We start from the raw sequence: 20,192 nt of genomic DNA, 5'->3' as shown, positions 1-20,192 counted from the left end.
GCAGGCCATGAAGAGGAAAACTTAGTCCTCTAATTCCTGTTGCTGCTCCTAGTAACCTTTCCTTCTTTTCCTCTTAGTTTGCTTTTCTAAGGGTTTGAAATAACTTAAGATGCAAAAATAGAGAGACTAGAAAACTAAGAATTCATTTGTTTTATATCAAAACACATTTCTGTGTAATCATCTCATTCCTTAAATATAAAGATACTAATAAATATTTGAATTTCTTTCAGGTAAATGGGTGAGAGATTGCCGTCTTATTCTTTCCTATTCCTTTTTGTGACAATAAAATGAATTTGAAAGCTAGCTGACAACGGTAAGGGCAATCTTAACAATTACGAAACAGAAAAGTAACCAGAACTCATGATTTGTGCCCTTAGTGGCAATTTAGTCCACCTGAGTTCCTAACAGGAAGAAAAAACAAAAAAAAATAATTATAATTATATTGTCCTCCCATACTAAGGGATAAAATAACTCACTCACCTACTTGATGAAAATAAGAATAAATGGTTCAAATTTATCTGAATGGATGGCATGGCCTTATACAGATGATTTCTTTTTGTGATACTCAAAAACAAAGCAAACCCAACTATTTAAATCCAGCCCCCTTGTCAATAAGCATCACATCCCAAACCTTCCCTAGACATGTAAAATAGACACAAAAATGCTCTCTTGAAAGTTATTCATTTCCTCTTCACCAAGTGACTGAAAGGAAAAAGTCATATTAGTAACAGTAACCTCAGGGCCACATCACAAGATAAACTCTATCTTCTAACAAGGAGCCTTTTCCAAGTCTGATTGATACATATACACACTTATCTCTGGCTGCGCTGGGTCTCTGTTGTGGTGTGGACTTTCCTTTAGTTGTGGCTAGTAGGGGCTACTCGAGCTGCGGTGAGAGGGCTTCTCACTGCAGCGGCTTCTCTTGTTGCCGAGCACAGACTCTAGGGCTCGAGGGTCAGTAATTGCGGCACACAGTGTCGGTAGTGGCCCCCGGGCTCTAGACCACAGGTTCAAGAGCTGTGGCCCCCAGACTTAGTTGATCTGCGGCATGTGGGATCTTCCCAGATCAGGGATCGAACCCGTGTCATCTGCACTGGCAGGAGGATTCTTTACCACTGAACCACCAGGGAAGCCCAAGTCTGATAGATTTTAATTAGATACTCCAAACAAAATTTGTGCTGTCAATGAAGATTGGGTCAGGAAGTTGACCTTGGTCCTATCATTTAGTATTCATTATAGTAAGGATTTGAGGTAAAAAGGCATGCTTTCTTCTATAAAGGAGGAAAGGGAGAAAATAAGTCTTTTCAAACTATATACACCATATATTTGTAACATATATCAATGACATATATCTCTAGAGGGCAGAAGAGTTGAGCAAGTTATTCAAATTTATTTCTGGGAGTGTGTCATCTATCTTAGAAAGGCCCACCCTTAACATTATTATATTATGGCTTCCCTGGTGGCTCAGATGGTGAAGTGTCTGCCTACAAAGCTGGAGACCCGTGTTCAATCCCTGGGTTGGGAAGATCCCCTGGAGAAGGAAATGGCACCCCACTCCAGTACTCTTGCCAGGAAAATCCCATGGATGGAGGAGCCTGGGAGGCTACAGTCCACGGGGTCACAAAGAGTCAGACACGACTGAGCGACTTCACTTTCACATTATTATTCTGGTTCTCAGGAAGCAGATATTCTACATGCTGCTTCACATATCTTTCAGTGCTCATCTAACCACTTCAGCAGTAGGCACATAAAAGAATTGATTTCTAACTTAAAACATTAACTATGGGAAAGATCTGAAAAGTTTAAAAAAGTTAAATGAGATTATTTTCATTCATGCATTGAGTACTGGGTTTTATGCCAACTATGCTTTAGGCATGCATGACATTACATTTCAGGACAATAAAATTTAGAAGTAAAACATCTGCTGCATGATAATGATAAATACTATAAGGAAAAAGGATTGGTGAAGGTACAACTTAACCCAGAGTGGTCAGGGAAGGTTTCATTGTAAAGTATGAACATAAACTGTTTCACAAAGTGGCTAACCAATAAGAAAGACTCTTAAAAGAGTTACCAATTTTCTTTGTTCTAGCCTACTTTTGTTTTCCATTGAGTGACTGTTTTAAAGGCCGGGCAGGGCAAGAACTGACAGTAAAAACTCCACATTATTAACAGACAAAAATGGACTCTGGCTTCTCACTATTTGTCCCAATACATCCTGTTATGGCTCCCATAACACTGTAAAGAATGGCTCTTGGAAAAATCTTGCCCTCAAAGAATCTAACACAGAGGTGACAGTCTCAAATGCCAGCTGGGGAATGGAAATGATTAGACTACAGGTAAGAAAAATATCTATGATTAAGAGTTAAATGCATGGCATGTAAAAATGAGGATTCAGTGTCCTAAGTTTATAATGGACAACTCATGTGTGCTCAGAAAGCTGGTTTTTAGGATTTATCTAATAGTAAACTTTGGTGTCCATTACAGAAGGAAAGTTTCTTAATAGAACACAGCTTAGACGGTTAATTTCTGTTCATTTCTCCAGGGAAGACAAACACCAGTCCAGCAAGGGTTGGAGGCAGAGAGTAGAATCCTGAAGCAGCATTCAGAACCTAAGACACATTGACTACTGATTCAACACAATCTGACCCTTTCAAGTTTTCTTCTGTACTCCCTTGCAAAAGGACCCTTCTGAGAGTGCTCCCTTGCAGGGAACTTGCCTCACTACTGAATAATCTGAACGATGGCATCTGTCACCAAATTTCAAGCTTCCCTGGCTCTCCAGAAGGAACAGGCATTCCATTCAACTGCTCTCTCCTAACGGTAATCCAAAAAGTCCTCCTTGGTTCAACTCTCATAAGTAAGCCTTCCCCCAGCAGAATGGACTTAGGTCAGGAAGCCTTTAGACTCATCTGTGAAAGGAACTCATTCAGTTCAGTTCAGTTCAGTCGCTCAGTCGTGTCTGACTCTTTGCGACCCCGTGAATCGCAGCACACCAGGCCTCCCTGTCCATCACCAACTCCAGGAGTTCACTCAGACTTGCGTCCATCGAGTCCGTGATGCCATCCAGCCATCTCATCCTTGGTCGTCCCCTTCTCCTCCTGCCCCCAATCCCTCCCAGCATCAGAGTCTTTTCCAATGGGTCAACTCTTTGCATGAGGTGTCCAAAGTACTGGAGCTTCAGCTTTAGCATCATTCCTTCCAAAGAAATCCCAGAGTTGATGTCCTTCAGAATGGACTGGTTGGATCTCCTTGCAGGAACTCATTAGACATGTTCAATTTCTGCCCAGGGGAGTTTACTTGGCCTTCCTGGTGCAGAGCACAGAAAGCTCTGTAAAGCAGATGCTTTATTAGGCTATGTTAACTCTCCAGTACTGCATTTTTTAAACCTAAAAGTAAATGGCAATACATAATTCCTCTCTTCGAATACTGGTCAGTAGAGAGCCCTAGAAGTAAGTCTGAACACTACCTGACAGATTTAAAATATGGACTTAAATGGATTTAAAATACAGTTGACCCTTGAGCAATATGGGGCTCAGGGGTGCCTACCCTTCTTGTGGGCTTCCCAGGTGGCACTAGTGGTAAAGAATCTGCCTGTCAATGCAGGCTTTTGTTCCATCAAACATTCAGGATTATTTCTCTCAAATATTGGTCTTGATATAGCTTTCAAGCAGTCCAATTTAAATCAACTAAAATAAGGGATTAGGTAATATGGAATGAGCAGCTTTCAACTCTGCTAATCCTATGGGATTGGATGTATCAATGTAAGGTTTTGCCTTGACTATTAAACTGGTTATGAAAAATATAACTGGATAGGCTTTACAAATGTATAATGGCATTATAGATCTAAAGTTGTTACAACTGATGAAAAATTTAGTTTAAGACACTAATTACTATTAAAATTAAGTAAAAATCAATTTTTATTACAAAAGCATTAAAATATTAATAAAAGTTTTATTCATATGCTTCTAAAATATTTTCATTTGTCTTTATTGATAAGCAGGCAAATACTAGGCTTTAAAAATAGTATAGATACAATTTTCTATTATTTACTTTTAGTATATTTCATAGAGCCATAGTCTTTACAATTGTAATCAATTTAAACAGTTAAAATCATTTTAGCTATTTTGTTTTAGTGAGCATATTATGTTTTTTAAATGGCATTTAAGCAACCTGCTTGCAAAAAAGAGACTAAATTTAGAATTACTGATTACTAAAATTCAGTAAGATGATGAGGCTAGCTTTTTATTTTTTTTCCTCTTCAGATTTATTTTCAAAGTGGATAATTACTTTCAGAAACAGTTCTTAATTACAGGAAGAAGAAGTAGAATTTTTTAAAATTCATATAAATAACCTCATATTTTAGACACTTTAAAAAATGTTACGTTTATCACTGTTTTTAAAAGTCTTGGCTCTGGAGTCAGACTACCTGGATTAAAAGCCTAATTCTACCAATTAGCAAGTTTTATGACCCTGAGTAAGTTACTTAACCTGTCTGAACCTGTTTCTTCATTTGTAAAATGAGGATGATAACAAATTAATCTCATAGGCAAATTATGAGGACTGAATAATAAAATATGTAAAGTACTTGTCTGTCACATGATAATAAATACTCAATAAATGTTAATAATAATATGTAGAGAGAAACTCTGTTTAGGTGATATTATGTGCATATTACACATAGTTTTTGATAATTATTATTTGCAGATAATCACTTAGCAAATGTTAACTGTCTTCCATGTACTAGACAAGATACTAAGCACTGGGGATACCAAGACCATGAGACACAGTTCTTCTTACTACCAAAACCTTATTTTTGTTGAAGGAAACAAATTAACCTGGGGATCAGCATACTATATAGTAAGAGCTGTAACAGGGGTAGAAAGCTCTTTCATAAGGCGCATGAAAGCAAGAGCCTTAACAGAAGAAGGTATAGGAGAGAGGCCAGACTCAGACATACTGTAACTCCCTTCTTTGTCTTCTGGTCTAGTGGCTAGAAAACAAAATACTCTGTATCCTAGTTTCCTTTGTAGCTAGGTGAACCCAAGTGACATCACCCTGGAGGTGTAAGTTCCTGAAGTGGGAACAGAAGTAGGTGCCCTGAAAATAAACACAGTTTTCCTAGAAGAAAGCCCTTTTGCCCTTTCTCCCTTCTTCCTGCCTTGGCATTTGGATGGAAGGTATGGACGTGCAGCAGCCATCAATGCTGTGATGGGACGAAAGGTGACTCAGCAACACACAAAAGGCCTAAGACTCCAGTGAGCTATTGTACCGCTCTTGGATGCCTAACTCTGGACTTACTAGATGACATAAACTTATTTCTTTAAGCCACCAACAGTTGGGGTTTTCTGTTATCTGCAGCTGAATGCATTCCTAGTAGATAAAAAGCATTCTGAAAAGGTATTTGAGCCAAGTCCGAATGGAGCAGGAGTCATCCAAGAGAAGAAAAATGAGAAGAGCAAAGCTGGCAGAGGAAACAGCATCTATTAAGTCCTGGAGGTGGCGGGAGCATGGACGGCTGATACCGGCAGCTGTTCTACGATGTGCATCTTCTGGCTTCTTGGACAGCTGTAGCTAGGTGACTCCCAACTTCTCTATCTTCCTCTCTCTGTATTTGAGGGATTCAATGCTGTCCCCTCAGAGGTTCCATATGGTAAGCAATCATTCTTAAATGGTAAGTTCCATGATGATGAATATAAAACACATATTTGTGCTTAACAAGTCAGTTAGATTTCACATTAACAATTTACATGTACAGCACCTTCGACTGAAGCTGCCATGTGTGCCTGTATTTACACTACAGGCATATCTCCTTTTGTTGAGTTTCCTTTTACCGTGCTTCACAGATACCGCATTTTTTTTTTTTTTTAACAAACTGAAGGTTTGTGCATCCCTACACTGAGCAAATCTACTGGCACTGTTTTTTCCAGTATTATTTGCTCACTTTGTGTCTCTGTGTCACATTTTGGTAATTCTCACAGTATTTCAAACTTCTCTGTCATCATCATATCTCTTACGGTGATCTGTTATCAATGATCTTTGATGTTACTACTAAGACTTGCTAGAGGCTCAGATGATGGTTAGTGTTGTTTAGCAATAAAGTCTCTTAATTAAGGTATGTACAATATTTTTTAGACCTAATGCTACTGCACACTTAATAGATTAAAGTATACTGTAAACATAGCTTTTGTATGCACTGCAAATCCAAATAATTTGTGTGACTCATTTTGTTGCAATATTTACTTTACTGTAGTGGTCTGGAACTGAACCCTCAGTATCTCTGAGGCATGCCAGTAACAAGCACAGTTGTTATCTCCTTTAATACTCCCAACAACTCAGTTGATTAGAAACTATTATTACCACCTTTTAAAGTACAACTAAAATAGGTTAAAATTTTCCAAAATCAGATAATAATGGCAATAAAGGCAGGGGTAAAGATACAAATTCAGGACTGTGTCATTCTAGAGTCTCAGCTCTGAGCCATTCTATTATATTGCCAGTTACTCTTAGTTTCTGATCTATTTATTCCACTTTATTTGTTTAAATCTTTCCTGAATCTATGCAATAAAGTTTCAGTTCCCCATCTGTACTCTGGGGATGAGTAGGGGTGGTTACCTCTTAGCAGGTTAGTATGTGAGGAAGGGAAATACCTAAGCTGAGGAGAACAGGGGGAAAGAGAAGAATGCCAGGAAAAAAAAAAATTGGTCTTTCTCTAAAGGAATGAGAAAAGTTTCTGTTCTTATGGGCAAACTGTGAAGTATGCAGTAATTCCAACAAAGAAATTAAAATATTTTAACAAGTTTATGGTCTCTGAAAGGTCTCCACTGAAGGTGGTAATACTTCTTGATATTTTAAATCACAATATGTTTAATAATTGAGTCATTAGGTTATACTCATTCATAACTTTAACAAATATTTATTGATCATCCTCATGTGCCTGTGGGCTTATTCCAATGATTATGTTCCTACACTCAAGAAGCCAAGAACAAATAAAAATACTAAATTATGACTATCATAGAGGTGACTACATAAAACAAATGAAGGTAAGCACAGGATATTAGGGGAAAGAAGATATATCAGACTCAGGCCTGAGAAATCACAGATGGCTTTCCGAGGGGGTAGTATCTAAGATGAATCTCAAATATAGCTACATATAGTTTAAAAAAAAAAAAGAGATAGAGTGGATAGTCTAGATCAGAGTTTTTCATCATCTAACACTACTGACAATTTTAGGCTGAGAAGTCTATTATAAAGTAGTGCCCTGTGCCTTCCCTGGTGGCTCAGACAGTAAAGCGTCTGCCTGCAATGCAGGAGACCTGGGTTTGATCCCTGGGTTGGGAAGATCCTCTGGAGAAGGAAATGGCAACCCACTCCAGTACTCTCACCTAGAAAATCTCATGGACAGAGGAGCCTAGAAGGCTACAGTCCATGGGGTAGCAAAGAATTGGACATGACCGAGCGACTTCACTTTTACTTTTGCAGGATGTTTAAATAGCATACTTGTCTTCTACTCACTCAACTGGTAGCACACTCTGAGTGCAAAAAACAAAATGTCTCCAGATATGGTCAAATGTTTCCTGGGGGCAAAACTGCCTCCAGTTGAGAACCACTGTTCTAGAACTGCACTATCCAAAAAGGCTGCCACTAGCACCTTCTGGCTATTTAACTTAAAATCAAATTAATAAAATTAAAAGTTCAGTTACTCGGTCACACTAGCCACATTTCAAGACCTCAAGAAATAGTCACATCTGTAGTGGCTACCAAACTGAATAGCACATATACCGGACATTTCTACCAATGCAGAATGTTCTAATGGCCATTGCTGTTCTAGACTAAGAGGGTATATATTCTCTTCTCTAACTTCACAAGCATTCATTACAGCTTGCTGACAAGCCTGCAGAGGGAGTAGAGAAAGATGAGACTGAATAAGAGAAGTAAAGCCAAGTATGAAGGATCTTCAATGCCTTAAGATAAAACAATGGGAAACCAGTAAAAGGTCTTAACCGAGGGTATAAAATACAAAGATTCACATTTCATAAAGATGGTGTAATGATGAAGAATGGAATAAAAGAGGAGGGATGAGAAGCAGAAAAATAGCTGCCATTATTTCCAACAAACACAATGGTATGCATTAATGTAGAAGCAGTCAGGATATACAAAAATGGAGCAATTTTGAAGGCAGAAGTGATGGGAGGTGGTGACTGACTAGATGTGAGGTAGGTGAGAAAGAGGATGGAAACAAGAAAGACTAACAGGTTTTTAGGTTGGCTGAGTAAGTATATTCACTAAGATAATATGATAGAAAGAATAATGGCCCTCCAATATGTTCATGTCCTAATCCTCAAATCCCTAGAACTGTGAATCTGTTACATCATGGTAAAAGGGACTTTCCAGATGTGATCACATTAAGGACCTTGAAATGGGGAGAGCATCCTGTATTATCTAGCAGGCCTAATGAAATCACAAAAGTCCTAATAAGAGGGAAATTGAAGGAGATTTGACTACAAAAAAGAGATGTGTCAGAGGGACACAGTGTAAGACGTGAGGAGTCATTGCTGGCTTTGAAGATGGAGCCATTAAAAGCTAAAAAACAAGAAAAAGATTGTCCCCTACAGCCTCCAACAGGAATACAGTCCTCCTGACACCTTCATTTTATCTTAGTAAGCCCTGTCAGATTTCTGATGTGTAGAATGACAAGATAATAAACTTGTGTTAAGCCACTAAATTTATGATAATTTATTACAGTTGCAATAGGAAACAAATAGGTTCAGAATTTGGGGTGTGATACAGTGAAACTAGTTCTGGAAAAGTTGAGTTTGAAGTGCCTATGTGACATCTTAGTAAAATTGATCAGTAGACAGTAGCTGGCCATGTAGGTCTGGAGCATAAACTGGGGATGTATAATTAAGAGTCATCAGCATACTGAGATTAGTTGACACCATCAAAGTAGATGAGGTCACCATGGGCAAATACAGACAGAATGCAGAGAAATACCAAGAAATTGCAACTGACTGTGGCATGTTCAAATTCCAATCAGATAGCACTGAGAGATCTCAGTCAACACCCCAAAAATTCAGTATAGACACTACAGCAGTAACACCTTAGTATAAAAGCTGCTGCTGCTAAGTTGCTTCAGTCGTGGCCGACTCTGTGTGACCCCATAGACGGCAGCTCACTAGGCTCCCCCGTCCCTGGGATTCTTCTCCAGGCAAGAATACTAGAGTGGGTTACCATTTCCTTCTCCAATGCATGAAAGTGAAGTTGCTCAGTCCTGTCCTACTCTTAGCGACCCCATGGACTGCAGCCTACCAGGCTCCTCTGTCCATAGGATTTTCCAGGCAAGAGTACTAGAGTGGGGTGCCATTGCCTTCTCTGGTATAAAAGCTGAACTAACTCTAAAGTCTAGCTATTCTAGACTTGCCCCAACAAAGCTTAAACACAACGTCAAAAGGATAATCTGCAAGTAGCTGCCAGCCAAAGAAAACTGTACTACATTTTAAAGAAAGAGAACAAAATCTAGACATTCTAAATGATTACTAAACTAAAAATTACTAGACATGTAAAGAAGCAGGAAAATATGATCTCATAATTGCAACAAAAACTCAGTAAAGAGACTTAAGAGATAATTAGAAAACAAAGACCTTAAAAGAGTTCTTACGAACATGCTCAAAGATTTAACAAAAGAAATGGAAGATATAAAAGAAAATAACCAAGTGAAATTTCTAGAACTTAAAAAATACAGGGTCTAAAATGGGCAATTCATTGAATAGAATTAGAGATCACATATGTCAAGAAGATTAAGGAATGTGATAATAATATTAATGAAATATAAACTATCCAAAATGAAGCAAAAAGAAAAAAAAATGACTAAATATAACCTTAGTGACCTGCGAGAATTACTGAGGAACGTAACATAAATAAACTTTGAGACCCATGATGGAAGGGGGCAAAGAAAAGTATTTGAATGGCTGGAAATTTTTGAAAGCTGATGTAAAATTGTAAACCCACAGGATTGTGGAAGCTCAGTTAATCACAAACAGGTCAAAAACAAAGAAAAACAAGGCCATAAGGCTATAAAATTGCTGAAAAATCACTAATAAATAGTCTGGAAAGAAGCCAGAGGAGAAAAGTAGAACACATTACACACAGGGAAACAAGAAAGAAGACAAGCTTCCCAATGGAGTCTATGCAAACCAAAAAGAAAATAGATCTACACTGCAAAAATGGCTGAAAGAAAAAATATCTAGAATTCTATACCCAGTGAAAATACCTTTCGTAAATGAAAGACTTTTTTCAAATAAACTAAATCTGGGCAAATTAATCAACAGTAGACCTACAATGTAAGAATATAATTAGCAAAATGGTATACATACACTCAACCTTACAGGCAGTTCCATGACAAAGCTTGTCAGATTGGTTAAGCATATGATGTCATCAACAACAACAGAACACTTTAACTATAAAGTGTTTATATAACTTTGCTTAGAAGTAAAAGGATGAAAAAAGATATGCCACACAGACAAGCACTAATTATAAGAAAGGTGGAGGGGCTATGGTGATATCAGACAAAGCAGACTTGAAAGTAACAAATGTTACTAGAGATTAAAAACAAAAACATAATAATAATAAAAGAATCAATTCATGAAGAATACATAAAAATCTTAAATGCTTATGCTCCTATTAATAGCTTCAATACATGAGGCTAACGCTGACAGGATCAGAGATTAAAAAATCCACCATCACAAATACAAGATTTTAGCATCTCTCTCAATAACTGAAAAAGTGAAATATCAGTAAAGATAAATTTGTCTTGAAAAACCATAACCAACTAGACCTAACTGATAATAGTTGACATACAGAGACAGAAGAGCAGTCTATCCAATAACAGTAGAATATATGTTATTTTCAAGTACATTTGAAACATTCACTAAGCTATTCCAAAAATAAGATTCAATAAATACTCATCTACTTGGAAACTGATCATCCTATATTATGGGTAACAAGAATAAATTATAATTTTAAAAGGTTTCATTTAACTGAATCACAATGAAAACACACAAAAAATTATGGAATGCAGCTAAACCAGTGCTTAGAGGATTATTTGTAGCATTAAATGTTTACAATGAAAAGACAAAAAAAGTTTAAAATTTCTTTACTGAGGGGCTAGAAAAATAAGTGTCAATTAAAGCCAAGTTAAGCATAAGGAAAAAAAAAGTACATTAAAGGAGAAATAAAATGGAAAACTGACAAGAAAGAAAGTAAATGAAACCAAAAGTTTAGTTTTATTTATAAAATTATTAAACCTCTAGCTAAGCTGATTAAGATAAAAGAAGATACAATTGCTAATTTTCAATAATGAGAGGGAACTGCTAAAAATCCTATAGATAGTAAAGGATGATAAGGGAATATTATTAAACAGTATTATACTAACAAACTCACTGCTATAGGAAACATGAACAAATTCCTTGAAGGACACAAATATCAAAACTGCATCAGGAAAAAATTTACTAGCCTTATATAATTAAAGAAACTGATTTCATAACAAAAACCTTTTCCACAGATGGTTTCACTAGTGAACTCTACCATATTTAAAATATTTAAAAATAAGAGAGAATTCCCTGGCAGTCAGTGGTTAAGACCCCATGCTCTCACTGCTGAGGGCCTAGGTGAGGATCCAGGTTCAATTTCTGGTCAGGGAGCTAAGATCTTATAAGCTGTGCAGGGTGGCCAGAAAATTAAATAAAACAAAAAAGAAATAATTATAATTTTAATTTAAATTCCTTCAAAAAATAAAAGAAAAACACCTCCAAACTCATTTCATGAAGCCAACGTTACCCAGATATCAAAAACAAAGATATTACAAGAAACCATCAGATCAAAAGCCTTAATTAACACAAATAGTCCTTAAAAATAGCTAATCCAATGTAGCAGTATATAAAAGTATAACACAACATATGGAAGTATATGCACCATATGGAGCTTACCAGGGGAATGCAAAGATGCATTCAATGCATTCAAGGGAAAATCAATCAGTATAATTTATCAGATTAACAGAACCACAGAGAAGTACCATGTGATTATTTCCGTAAGTACAAAAAAATCACTTGATAAAATCAAGTGTGTATTTGTGATAAAAAAGTCTCTTAACAAAAAAGGAACAGAAGGGAATAACTTTTAAAAAGCTTTCATAAAAAGTTAATGCTAATATCACATTATAAGGTGAATGAATAAATGGTTTTCCCCTAAGACTGAGAACAAGGGAAAGGAAATCCAATTCTCACCATTTCTATTCAGAATTGAGCGGGAGGTTGTAGTTGTGAAAGGTGAGAAAAGTGAACAGACATTTAGACTGAAGTGGGGTTAAACTTTTCTTTATTCATGGATAATATGATTGATTTGGTAGAGAATTCAAAAACTTGACATAACATATGTGAACTTAGTTAAGTCTGCATACTTACAAGGTCAATATACAAATCAGCAATAAAACATAACAAACACTTTTTAATGCCATTTGTGATAAAATCCCAAATCTTATTTAGGAATAATTTAAGCAAAATATATAGAAAACGTATACACAGAAAACCAGAGAACACTGCTGAGAGAAATTATAGAGAAATCAAGTAATATGGAGATACACCATGCTTATAGATTAAGAAAATGTGTCATTAGGATGGCCACTGGCCCCAAATCTATTGATAAACTCATTGAAACACAAACAAATTCCAGTAGACTTTTTTTTTTGACAGAAATTGACAAAGTTATTCTGAAATTTGTATGGAGAAGCCAAAACCAATTCAAATCATTACATCACCTGATGGCAAGACTTTTGACAAAGCTACCACAGACAAGACTGTGGTGATGCCATAAAGACAGATAGCAACTGATGGGAAAAGAGAGACTAGACAAAGACCCAAGGCAGACTTCCTAATAAGCAGTGCTGAAACAACTGGATATCTCTCCATTTGGTTAAAAAAATAAACACTGAAGTTCATCTTATACCAAACATAAATTTAAATGAAATCGGCTCACAGACCTAATACAAAAAGCTAAAACCGTAAGACTTCTAGAAGAAAACGTGACAAAAACAATGTGAGAAAGCTGAGATACCTAGAACAAATGGAATGAATAGGCCAGGACCCCCACCCCCACCCCAATAACTCTAAAATGATGGAAAAATGATTTTAGGGCTTTGGAAACTGACTAACAGCAACATACTGAGAAGCGTTTGATCGTTAAAAACTGCTGAACTTCCCGTATCAACTGCGAGAGTCAGTTGTACTCCTGTCTGGTGCTTCTCCCATGACCTATTCCACACGGATGAGGTTGACTGTGTTTAAACATGAAAAGGAAAACTTGATGACAATGAAAAAAAATAACAAGGAATCTCAACAAAAATTGAGAAAATAGAACATAAAGACATGTATACTATCATGTGAATTGAATCGCCAGTCTATGTCTGACACAGGATGCAGCATGCTTGGGGCTGGTGCATGGGGATGACCCAGAAAGATGTTATGGGGAGGGGAGGTGGGAGGGGGGTTCATGTTTGGGAATGCATGTAAGAATTAAAGATTTTAAAATTTAAAAAATAAAAAACTAAAAAAAAAAAAACTAAAAAAAAAAAATAAAGGGAATGTAAAAAAAAAAAAAAAAGAACATAAAGAAAGATAATCAGACAAAAAAGGAACAAAATCCGAGACTAGAGGGATAAAACCAATCATTTAAACTTATGTGTAATGGCAGCTTCCTATGGAGAGGGGAATTCAAGGGATAAGTATATAAATATATATATATATATATATATATATATGAAGAAATAACGGCTGAGAACTTCTCAAGTCAGATTAATCTACAGATGCAAACTCAGAAATCCCAAAGTAGGATAAACACAAATTGATCCACACCTACCTGTAAGATAGTCTCACTATTGAAAGCAAGAGCAGGTGGGTGAGTGAATGAATATGTGAATGAATCTTGATGGCAAGAAGAGAAAAACAACTCATCATGTACCAGAAAACAACATGATTAACGACTGACTTTTCATCAGAAACAATGAAGGCCAAAGGTAGAGAAATGATATATTCAAAGAGACGGAACGTTTTAAAGAGAAACCTATGAATCAAGAATTCTATATCCAGTAAAATTATTCTTCAAAACAAAGTAAAATAGCCACTCACAGACAAATACAGATCAAGAGAATTCATCGTGAGCAAATGTGACTTATAAGAAATACTAAAGGAAATTTTTTAGACCAAAAGGAATTATCCTTAATTCCTTTGTTTCTCCCTTTACAATCAATACATCAGCAAGGAAGGCTTACTGGCTTTATATCCAAAATATGCCTTGAACCCATTACTGTATTTTTTCCCCATCTTCCCCTTCCAAGCGAGCAACCGCCTTGCATTCTTATTTCGACTTTTCCAATAGCCTAACTGATTTTCCTGCTTCTACTCTTATCCCCCTAAAAGCCTATTTCCCAACAACTGCTAGGGTATTAAAGAAAAAAAAGAAAAGAAAACTAGATCATACTATTCTCGTACTTGAAATCTTTTAATTGGCTTCCATGCACTTAGAATAAAACACATATTGTTTGCCATAGCTATTCTTTTCTCCTATCATCCTCTCCTCCCTTTGTTAAGTTCTAGCGCACTGGGTTCTTCGTATTCTCCAGACATTCCAGGTTCATTTCTATTTCAGAATTTTTGTACTTTCTGTTCCCTCTGCCTAGTATTTGTCACAGGCAGATTTTTACACAAGACTGGCTTCTTCTTATTCAGGTCTCTTTCCAAATGTCATTTCCTCAGATACTTTTCCTAAATCACTCAATCTAAAGATTCCCTATACACCGTCAGTTGTCTCCTTTTGCCTTGTAAAATTTTTGTAATAGCATTTATTATTATCTGAAGTTGTAAAGCTTACTTATTTTACCATTCATTTAATGTCTACTTCACTCAATAAAATGGAAGCTTTATGAAGCTACAGATCTTACTATCTTGTTCATCAAATATATATATAACTTTAAAAATTATGCTAAAATATAAATACTTCTGAATTCTTAAAAGATTAAAAATCCTTTTTGTTCTTAGTTAGTATTTTATAAATGCCACATTTAATAAATTATACCTTCTGTCTCAACTTTCTCAATGAAAAGAAAAACTGAATATTCCTCCAATATTATCTCAGATTCTAAAAGAAAAAAAAGGCAAGAGTCTTAGATAGCAACTGTACTTGTCTTGTTTACCATTGTATTTTGACACCCAGACAGGGTCTAGCAAAGAGTAATTATGCAGTTACTGAGTGATAGATATAAACAACTGAGAGTAGATATGAACTCTTGAGAGTAGAGAGAAACAGAAAATGCTCTCAGCGGTGGGGGTAAGGCTACCCCTCCATCCCCAGTCACTACCTTCCTAGGTCTTAAGAGAATTATTAAATCTATTTTAACAGACTGGATTTCTTGAGGGCAAGGGAACATGTCCTTTTGTTTCCCAAATATTTAGCATTGGCCCAATAATATTTTTTTTTAGTAAATGCAAGAGCATTAGTCTCTTCATTTGTAAAAGGTAAGTAACAAGATCATCTACTTTAGAGTATTGAAAAAAAGGAAAAAAGGGGGAAAACATCCCCACAAAGTACTCTTTCTCAAACATTAGGTTAGAAAAGCATAGGAGAACCTTTCATACCTCTTCTCCTATGAAGTAATGTTATTTACTCACCTACCTAGAAACTAGTATCATAAGCTAATAAGATCATATACTATTTCAGCACCAGACACTGCAGACCCCTGCTCCCTAACAACAACAAAAAAAAAGGTAGCTTATAATGAAGACACAAACCTGCGTAAGAAAGTCCTAATGTCACAAGAGAGAAAGAAGACTAACAACAGTGACATTTTGGGGAATCTAACAGTGCAGTCACTGAATATTCTAGAGCTCAGGGAACATTCCATTAATAAACTTTACATGAAAGAAGTCAGTACTATTCCAGTACTCTCAGTAGCTGCATACTTCTTCCCTTATATGTTTAAGAGAAGATCAATGGAACTGAAAATACAATCTAAATTTAAACTATTTTGTGGCTTTAACTCCCAAAGGCCAGCAGTCCAAACATGAAAAGTATATTATAGCAACAAAACCTAATACATTAAATATTTTAAAAAGCTTTTATTTAAACAAATTCTTATACTCTACAAGTCCAATCTAAATGTAAACGATTATTGTGGCTTTAATTCTTGAAGTCTAGCAACCCAAATATAAAAAACACACTACCACAACAAAAGGGCTTCCCTGGTAGCTCAGATGGTAAAGAATCCGCCTGCAACACAAGAGACCTCAGTTCGATTCTTAGGTCGGGAAGATTCCCCTGAAGAAGGGATAGGCTACCCACTCCAGTATTCTTGGGCTTCCCTGGTGACTGAGCTGGTAAAGAACCCACCTGCAATGTGGGAGACCTGGGTTCGATCCTTGGGTTGGGAAGATCCCCTGGAGAAGGGAAAGTCTACTCACTCCAGTATTCTGGCCCAGAGAATTTCATGGACTGTATAGTCCATGGGGTTGCAAAGAGACACAACTGAGAGACTTTCACATCACTCACCACAAGAAAACTAACCTATCAAACACCTTAAATTTTTTCTTTAACAAATCCTTTAAGAATTACTAGAATAGAAAGCTAAACATTCACTTTATTAAATGCTGAAGCGATCTTTAGTAAAAGCCAGTAAGTTTCAAAAACATGCAGTTACCTCAGATTATGATTTCATTATTGATGACATATAGGAAAGTAGACAGCATATAGCCAGTTCACCCCTATGGTTGCAATTAAATGTCAAATTTTACTCACTAAAACTCAGTTATATTTAAAATAAGTATTTACTGAAAAATAATATATTTTATGTAGTGGGAAAAGCCTTATCACAAAAAAACTTTAAGATTAGTTATTTTACTTACCAAAATGCAGTCCACCTTAGATTGTATAGTTTTGCTAAAAGAAAAAGAAAGTTAAATTAGTAAGACTAATAAATTTATTAAATATTCAAAGTATTTTCAAACACGTGGTAATTTACTATCCATATCCATTTTTTCATATCCATGAAAAAAATAAGTTAAATTTCTTATTAAGATTAGGCATTGGAGCCTAAAACTGCATTTTTCACAAAGCAAAACAAAAACCTATCTCCTACTCATCGTACTAAATTCAATCCTAAAACACGATCAGAATATTTACTGAGTTCATTGCTATAGTAATCTTATTGTTGTTATGCTCTATCATTATAACAGATATTTTAAACAAACGATTAAATTTCTAGTCATACATAAAACTGCAGATGTATTAGTACATATAGTACATACAGAAATAGAACAGAGTTTACTTTGGACAATGATTTGTTTAGCATCTAAAAGCCATAATGGTATAATATTATCTGTATATCTAAAGACTTGTTACAAAGTAGATTCTCTTGGAGACTTTCCTGGCAGTACAGTGGTTAAGACTCCTTGCTTCCACTGTAGGGGAGTGTGGGTTCGATTCCTGGTTGGGGAACTAAAATCCCACATACAGCTTGTTGAGCTGTAAAAATTTAAAAAAAAATTTTTTTTTTAAATTAAAAAAATAAAAAGTAGATTCTCTTCCCCTCCCCTCTTTCTCCCTCCTCCCTCATATACACACAGACACACACACACATGGACTCCCTAGACATAAAAGTAAAAAAGATTAGCTAAAATGACAATAAGTTGGAGAAAAAGACTATACTTAGAAATAACACAAAAGCCACTATATACAAATTTAACTGAATTACTGAAAAAAGTGAACAATATATAAAACAAATGAAGCCAGTATAAAATAATTTAATAACTGAATCTTAACACATCAAAGGGCAAATGAAATGAAATCATACAAAAGTTCAAAGATAGTTTATATACAGTCATAAAAGATGTTACAAACCATATTATCTTCAACAAAAGGTTCTAGAGCCATATAAATGCAAAAAATGGTCATTTGCCTTTATATACAGCTATACATTTAATCTGTGGAGTAAGCAAAATTAAGTATTTAAATAACAATTCAGTTAATGCAATCAGTAACCTCAAAACTTTACCCTTGTACTTGAATTTCAAATTTGATTATTTAAAGACCAAAGTGTGACTGCATTAAACTCAACTGCAAAATTCAGAATCATTAACAGAAAAAGAAAAGTAAATGATACCTTTTGGTAAGAGGAACTGAAATCCCCTCCTCCAAAGAAAATCTTCAGTTTAAAATTTTGGGGGATTTTGGGATTGTGTGCATAGCTTCTCACTCATTAGCAGCTAAAGCGTGCTATCTTTCTCACTTAACTCCCACAGTTTCTCTGAGATAAGAGGGTTTTCTATAGTTTAAGAATTGTTGTGAAAAAATAATATATCAAAAATATAACTGTTTCTCACCAAGAGTTTTCATTCCAATCCCAAAGAAATCCAATGCCAAAGAATGTTCAAACTACCACACAACTGCATTCATCTTACACGCTACCAAAGTAATGCTCAAAATTCTCCAAGCCAGGCTTCAATAGTATGTGATCCATAAAATTCCAGATGCTCAAGTTGGATTCAGAAAAGGCAGAGGAACCAGAGACCAAATTGCCAACATCCGTTGGATCATCGAAAAAGCAAGAGAGTTTCAGAAAAACAACTACTTCTGTCTTATTGATTACACCAGAGTCTTTGACTGTGGATCATAACAAACTGGGAAGTTCTTAAAGAGATGGGAATACCAGACTACCTTACCAGCTTCCTGAGAAATCTGTATGCAGGTGAGGAAGCAATAGTTAAAACCAGACATGGAACAGACTGGTTCCAAACTGGGAAAGGAGTACGTCAAGGCTGTATATTGTCATCCTGCTTATTTAACTTATATGCAGAGCACATCATGTGAAATGCCAGGATGGATGAAGCACAAGCTGGAATCAAGATTACCAGGAGAAATATCAATAACCTCAGATACACAGATGACACCACCTTTAAGGCAGAAAGTGAAGAAGTAGTAAAGAGCTTCTTGATGAAAGTGAAAGAGGAGAGTGAAAAAGCTATGTTAAAACGCAACATTCAAAAAATGAAGACCATGGCATCCAGTCCCATCACTTCATGGAAGCAATGGAAACAGTGACAGACTTTATTTCCTTGGGCTCCAAAATCACTGCAGATGGTGATTGCAGCCATGAAATTAAAAGATGCTTGCTCCTTGGAAGAAAAGTTATGATCAACCTAGGCAGCATATTCAAAAGCAGAGACATTACTTTGCCAACAAAGGTCTGTCTAGTCAAAGCTATGGTTTTTCCAGTAGTCATGTACGTATGTGAGAGTTGGACTGTGAAGAAAGCTGAGTGCCGAAGAATTGATGCTTTTGAACTGTGGTGTTGGAGAAGACTCTTGAGAGTCCCTTGGACTGCAAGGTGATTTAACCTGTCCATCCTAAAGGAAATCAGTCCTGAATATTCACTGGTAGGAGTGATGCTGAAGCTGAAGCTCCAATACTTTGGCCCCCTGATGTGAAGAACTGACTCATTGGAAAAGACCCTGATGCTGGGAAAGATTGAGGGCAGGAGGAGAAAAGGATGACAGAGGATGAGATGGCTGGGATGGCATCACCGACTAGATGGACATGAGTTTGAGCAAGCTCCTGGCATTGGTGATGGACAGGGAGGCCTCCCGTGCTGTGGTCCATGGGGTCGCAAAGAGTCGGACATGACTGAGTGACTAACCTGAAGAGGGTTTTCTATAGTTTAAGAATTGCTGCTAAAAAATAATATACAAAAAATACAACTGTTTCTCACCACCTTGGTCTAAACCATCATCATTTCTTTTCAAAAGTGTTATAATAACCTTCTAATTGGTTTCCCTGCATCTATCCTTACACCCTCCAGCATCAGTCCTGTGAGCTACTCTCAACCAAGTGTTCAAAGTGACACCATCCACCACATTAGTCCTATGTTCCTGGAGGATCCAGTCCTCTGCTATCTTTCTCATCTCATATCATACTAGTCTATTCCTCATTCATTTAGCTCCTGCCATGCTGGCATCCCTGCTGCTTCTCAAAGCAGGAGTAGGGCCTTGCACTGGCTTTTTCAGTCAGCCTCTAAGACCCTTCCTCCATATAACTTATCTGTTCACTTTTTTCATGATTTTGCTAGATATTATCTTTTACAGACACTTCTTCCC

At 36.3% G+C, this 20,192-nt stretch overlaps 1 protein-coding gene across 5 annotated transcripts in view; it reads right to left on the bottom strand.

Annotated features, from left to right (window-relative positions):
- RFX7 (regulatory factor X7) overlaps window positions 1-20,192 on the bottom strand; it is a 145,397-nt gene that overhangs the window by 57,353 nt on the left and 67,852 nt on the right. For all 5 annotated transcript variants that reach the window (XM_042252418.2, XM_042252419.2, XM_042252420.2 and 2 more), the window contains one exon: window positions 16,947-16,980. In XM_042252418.2, the coding sequence (XP_042108352.1) occupies window positions 16,947-16,980 (34 nt within the window). The remainder of the gene's footprint in view (window positions 1-16,946; window positions 16,981-20,192) is intronic.

Source organism: Ovis aries, chromosome 7, assembly GCF_016772045.2.
Source record: "Ovis aries strain OAR_USU_Benz2616 breed Rambouillet chromosome 7, ARS-UI_Ramb_v3.0, whole genome shotgun sequence".
NCBI lineage: Eukaryota > Metazoa > Chordata > Mammalia > Artiodactyla > Bovidae > Ovis > Ovis aries.
Note: the sequence above shows the minus strand (reverse complement) of the source record. Positions and strands in the feature narration are given on the sequence as shown.